We start from the raw sequence: 5,968 nt of genomic DNA, 5'->3' as shown, positions 1-5,968 counted from the left end.
ATGTACAAAACCTGAGACCCTCAAATCCCAGGGCAGATGAAACCGTAGCTTCGCTTTCTGCCACCTCCCGCCACTGCGGGCTCATCCCAGTGGCTCCAGGTGGGCTCCAGTCTCCAGGGACAAGGCCTCCAGCGGCTCCAGGTGGGCTCCAGTCTCCAGGGACAAGGCCTCCAGCGGCTCCAGGTGGGCTCCAGTCTCCAGGGAGAAGGCTCCAGCGGCTCCAGGTGGGCTCCAGTCTCCAGGGACAGGGCCTCCAGTGGCTCCAGGTGGGCTCCAGTCTCCAGGGACAAGGCCTCCAGTGGCTCCAGGTGGGCTCCAGTCTCCAGGGACAAGGCCTCCAGTGGCTCCAGGTGGGCTCCAGTCTCCGGGGACAAGGCCTCCAGTGGCTCCAGGTGGGCTCCAGTCTCCGGGGACAAGGCCTCCAGTGGCTCCAGGTGGGCTCCAGTCTCCAGGGACAAGGCCTCCAGCGGCTCCAGGTGGGCTCCAGTCTCCGGGGACAAGGCCTCCAGTGGCTCCAGGTGGGCTCCAGTCTCCAGGGACAGGGCCTCCAGTGGCTCCAGGTGGGCTCCAGTCTCCGGGGACAAGGCCTCCAGTGGCTCCAGGTGGGCTCCAGTCTCCGGGGACAAGGCCTCCAGTGGCTCCAGGTGGGCTCCAGTCTCCAGGGACAGGGCCTCCAGCGGCTCCAGGTGGGCTCCAGTCTCCAGGGACAAGGCCTCCAGTGGCTCCAGGTGGGCTTCAGTCTCCAGGGACAGGGCCTCCAGCGGCTCCAGGTGGGCTCCAGTCTCCGGGGACAAGGCCTCCAGTGGCTCCAGGTGGGCTCCAGTTTCCGGGGACAAGGCCTCCAGTGGCTCCAGGTGGGCTCCAGTCTCCAGGGACAGGGCCTCCAGCGGCTCCAGGTGGGCTCCAGTCTCCAGGGACAAGGCCTCCAGTGGCTCCAGGTGGGCTCCAGTCTCCAGGGACAAGGCCTCCAGTGGCTCCAGGTGGGCTCCAGTCTCCGGGGACAAGGCCTCCAGTGGCTCCAGGTGGGCTCCAGTCTCCAGGGACAGGGCCTCCAGCGGCTCCAGGTGGGCTCCAGTCTCCGGGGACAAGGCCTCCAGCGGCTCCAGGTGGGCTCCAGTCTCCAGGGAGAAGGCTCCAGTGGCTCCAGGTGGGCTCCGGTCTCCGGGGACAAGGCCTCCAGCGGCTCCAGGTGGGCTCCGGTCTCCGGGGAGAAGGCTCCAGGCTTCCAGCCAGGCCCGGCTCACGTTCAGCCTTCCGGCTGCTTCAGTCCGTTGTCCACCCAGAGCGACGTCTCCACACACAAACCTGGTTGTGTCCTGAGAACGGCGGTCCTGCTCTCCAAGACCCTACAGCCCGGTGACGTGCTCGATAAGAACCACCAGGTGGCCCGTCCAGTGCCTGTCTGGAGAAGGTGGGCTCCAGCCTGAGAGCCCTCCCTGCCACCTGAGCCAGCCTCAAAAGCAGCACCTAGTCTTCAAGAGTTCTTTGAAGTGGGAGAATTTGTTAGAAGGAAGTGCTATCTGCCTGGGGAAGGGGGCTGGGGCCTTTCCTTCCCTCCCTGAGGATAGCGGGAGGTGCCCCCAGGGCTAGCCCAGCGATGGGGCCCCACGGGACCCTGTGGAGACTGAGCGGTCTGTGAGGAGGGAGCTGGCTCTGACCCCCCTGAGCTGCCCAAGCGGGACACTGTGGGCCAGGCTGGCCTCTGCCCTCAGGACTCGCAGAAAGGTGGAAGCAGAAGCCAACAGGTGAGGAGGAGGGGCAGAGAGAACTGGAAGAGAAGCAGGGCGCAGGGAGGGCCCACATGCCGAGGTCCCGCATCCGTGCGGTCAGAGGGCACTACCAGGCTACTCCTGGCACTAAGGTGGCTTCGTATGCATCTGCCCAACTCCAGACCCTGGGGCCCTTTGCCCCAGCCCGCCACTCCCCTGGAGCGGCTGGAGGCAGTGATAGGAGACAAGTCCGATCATCTCTTCTCGCAGGCCACCTACGTCACCCCGGCCCACAAACTCGGTCCATACATCACATGACCAGCCAAGGGCTGAATTCAGTCCCCACATTTGATTTCTTCGGCCAGTGAATTTTCTAGATAAGCCATATTTTTAAATCAGGGGATTTTGCACACACACAATCTGGATTTCTGATTTATCACAAAAAAACCAGTGGTCCGGCTACACAGCCCCTCATCCCTGCATCCCTGCACAGGGCAGCGGGTGGCTGGAGCCCAGTGGCTTGTCATCTCCAAACCACCACAGACCCGGCATTCCCTGCTGCATCCCCAACCCTGATGCCAGGCTGTCCTTTATCCCCCTGCTTGTCTGGTAGATAGTTTCCAGCAGCTGATTTTTTTCAAACACGGCCTCCTCTCATCTGTGTTTCCTGACTGGCCTGGTGTTTGCATCGGTGACTCTTAATAGAAGCACAGAAGACGTGCTCCAAATGTTTACACTGGTTTGACAGGTGATAACAACAGCTGATTTTTATTTTTTTTCTCCTGTGTGCTCTTCTACAGTTTCCAAATTCTCTACAGCGAACATCTACTTCTTTAAATTCAAAAGACGAATGAGATAGTGCTTAAAAAGAAAGTCCTCCCCATCTTTAAGGCTGAGATTCAGATCAAATGTTGCCTCCTACAGGAAGACTTCCTGGATCCCCAGCAAGGAATGGTGGCTCCCCTTGTAGTTCCATTCCCTTAAGAGCATGTTGGGCTCTAGGCCATGGTCACCAGGGGAGGCACGCCTCCGTCTTCCCAGTACTGGGGCAGAAACAAATTTGCACTGCTGTGCTCCACAGTTCTTGCCACAAGAGGGCTTTGGGAGAGGCTGCGGGTCCCCGTGAGGGGTGGGCTTGGCAGTGCTGAGCAAGGGCGATGCAGCTTATAGAAAGGCCCAGATGGACAGACGGACAGAGCCCAGCCCAGAACGTCTATACTAAGCCTCAGTCAAGGGCAGGCAAAGGCCCGTGCAGTAGATAAAGGTTTACAGCAGACACCAGGCAGCTCTTGGAAACCACATCCCAAAATACATCACTGGAATCGGGGCCCTGCCCAGGGCTGAGTGGGGGGCTGGAGAGGGAGAGCTGGGGAGACTGACGGAGGCCCCTGGACTCAGAGGTAGAGGAGCTTCTGCTATGCCCCAGGAGGGGGCTCTCCTCCTCCAGGGATCTGGCTCAAAGCTCTGCCCCAACCCCATGCGCCCTGAGTATCCCTGTCAGGCTAAAATGACAGGCCAGCAGAGCGCCCTCATGGCAATCCCCAGAGACAGAGTGGCTGTGGCACAGGGCCCAGCGTGCTGCCAGGCCTCACAGGTCCAGGCCCTGACCTTGGGGCCCGTGGGTTCCCATCCGCAGCCATGAGGGCTGGGCTCAGTGGCAGTGAGTTCAGACCGGCCTGCAGCCTCCAGTTTGGACGACAGGGGTTCGGCCCCACTCCTGAGCCCCTTGTGAGCTGGACCAGGGCACCAAGTAGTCCGCAGGCCAATTCAGAAGGCCCAGCCTGGGTGTCTGGCTGCCGAGAGCAGCAGCCCCCCCACCCCGAGGTGCTTGGGCCTTCTTCTCGAGTCTCTGGCTGACCCTCAAGTGTCGGGCCTGGCTGCAGGGGTGGCAGGCGGGGGTGAGGAGAGGCCGCACCTCTGTTTCCTCACGCAGCTCCTGGCGGGTGGCTGGCGGCCTAGATGCGGCTGGATGAGGTGCTGCCCGAGCTGATGGGGAGCCTGGCACTGTCCGAGCTGTTCTTCAGAGGGGAGGGCCCGCCGCGGGCCTGCAGACGCATGGACCAGTACCAGAGGAAGATGAAGAAGCCTATGGGCAGTGAGGGGGCACAGGGTTCAGTGGGGGGGGGGGAGCGGCCCTGCCCCTTCCCCTCCTCCCTACACAGGCTACCAGCACCACTGTGGTTTGGGGGTACCCCACCATGCACCAGGCACTGTGCCATTGCTTAGGCCCCATCTCATTAGATTCTCTCGAGGTTCTCATGAGGTCAGGCCTATTCATTACTATTCTGTTTCACAAACGAGGAAACTGAGGCCCAGGGAGGTAAGGGGCTTTGGCTGGGCCAGGAGTTAAACCCTGGTGCTCAGGCTCCAGAACACCTGTTTAGGCACCTCTGGGCCAGTGCAGAGGGGTGTGTGTGTCTGTGTGTGTCTGTCTGTCCTTGGGTGGTGGGAGTGCATAGAGGGCTGCAGATCGAGGGACCCTGTTGGCGTCAAGCCCCGGTCCTCATGATCCAGCCCCTCTGCCCCTCTCCTCTCTGCCCCTCCAACTACCCTTCAGCCTCACTCCCCCTCACTGTTCTTCCAACACACAGCCTAGTGCTAGCCTCAGGACCTTTGCTCTTGTTCCTCCCTTTGCCTGGCATACTCTTTCCTTAGACCAGACCTCCTCAGCCTGGGCCGCACACACACACCCCTGGGCATCTGTTACAATGCAGATCTGATTCGGCAAGTCTGAGGCGGCCAGAGTCTACACTTCTAGCAAGCTCCCCATGATGCTGATGCCAATGGGCCCGGGAACACACATGGCATCACGAGGCCCTTGATCTCTCCCTGGCTGGACCCTTCTGTTGTCTTCAAATGTCTCCCACAGAGGCCTCCCTGGCCACCCTTCCCAAAGTGTTCCCCAGCCTAGCCCAGATTGTTCATCACATCGCCACTATGCCAGCCCTCCTCTCCGAGATCCCCTCAGATGGCTGCATGCTTGCTTGTCACGCCTGGTCTTTCCCACTGGAGAGGAGTTCCATGGAAGGAAGGCCCTCACCCAACCAGTTCACAAATGTAGCCCCAAGGCTTACCACAGGGCCTGCACATAGTAGGTACTCAATAAAGACTTGTCAACTATGGCCCGGGTGCCCCCATTTTACAGATGGGAAGACCGGGGCGCAGAGAAGCAAAGCCTGCAGTTTGGGTCCATATCTTCCCTGCCCCATGCTCCACGTGTGGGCACCCTGCCCGGGCAGGGGGGTGGGGTCTTCCCCACGCCTACCTTGGAAGGAGGTGATGATGCTGAAGAAGTAGAGGACGACAAGCTGGAAGGTGCCAGAAGCAAAGGAGAAGAAGATCAAGGCCCAGGGCAGACCGAGGACCAGGCTGAGCCCCAGCAGCGTCAGCACGTGGGGCCACTTCTGGGCGTGCGGGCGCAGCCGCAGGATCTGCACCCCCATGGTGGCCAGCATGGCCGTGTTGAACAGAAACACCAGGCTGAAGAGGCCCAGGTTGGTGACGTGGCTGACCAGGGAGTCCCGGATCCAGCACCTGGGGGCAAAGACGTGAGGGCTGAGTGCGTGACGGGGCGGGCGTGGCACTTCCTGGGCCACGGATATGCGCCTCAGTGACACTAAGCGCCAGAGAGCCGCCTTAACCACTACTGACTCAAGGGGGGAGTCAGTAGTGGTTAAGTTCTCTTCAGTTCTCCTGCCTTCATCTGCTCCGACCCATATTCCCACTCGCACAAAGAAACCCAGGCGCTGGGCCAGGTCACCGGCGAGAGTTGGGCAAATCCAGGCCTGTGCTCACCCTCCCTGACCACCCAGCCACAGCCAGGCCGACCCCTCCAGCCGCCCTGGTGTCCAGGAGCCTCCCGGTCAGCGTGGCCTCGGCCCAGGCCGCTCTCTGGCCTCTGCACCCCGAGGCCCATGTTCCTGCCCCCACTGCACTCAGCCACTCACATGGAAGGGTAGATGACACTGTCTGGAGTCTTCTGCACAGCCAGGATGATGGGGCCGTAGTTGGTCACATCCACTAGAGCCACCAACATCACCAGGAAGACGGGGAGGCCTGCGGGCCACAAAGCATGGAGTTCTGTCTCCCACCCTGTGAGGCATGGCCCTCCCCTGCCCTCTGGCAAGACCTTCTCCAGGCTTATTCCTGAGTGCACTCGGCTCCGTCTGGGGAGGGTCCTCTATGATCAGACCCTCCCCCTCCTCGCTCCAGTTTGGGTTCCCCATAGAGAGCCCCATCTCCCCTGACCTTTCACCTTC

General features: G+C 61.2%; 1 protein-coding gene across 5 annotated transcripts in view; it reads right to left on the bottom strand.

Annotated features, from left to right (window-relative positions):
• Positions 1–2,449: 2,449 nt before the first annotated feature.
• ADGRG1 (adhesion G protein-coupled receptor G1) overlaps positions 2,450–5,968 on the bottom strand; it is a 38,562-nt gene continuing 35,043 nt past the window's right edge. For all 5 annotated transcript variants that reach the window (XM_045806865.2, XM_045806869.2, XM_087870462.1 and 2 more), the window contains 3 exons: positions 5,657–5,765; positions 4,975–5,243; positions 2,450–3,795 (listed from right to left, as the gene is read on the bottom strand). In XM_045806865.2, the coding sequence (XP_045662821.2) occupies positions 3,665–3,795; positions 4,975–5,243; positions 5,657–5,765 (509 nt within the window). In that variant the 3' untranslated portion in view covers positions 2,450–3,664. The remainder of the gene's footprint in view (positions 3,796–4,974; positions 5,244–5,656; positions 5,766–5,968) is intronic.

The sequence above is a fragment of the Ursus americanus genome, chromosome 21 (assembly GCF_024610735.1).
Source record: "Ursus americanus isolate L20-20 chromosome 21, mUrsAme1.1.p, whole genome shotgun sequence".
In the NCBI taxonomy this organism is placed as follows: domain Eukaryota; kingdom Metazoa; phylum Chordata; class Mammalia; order Carnivora; family Ursidae; genus Ursus; species Ursus americanus.
Note: the sequence above shows the minus strand (reverse complement) of the source record. Positions and strands in the feature narration are given on the sequence as shown.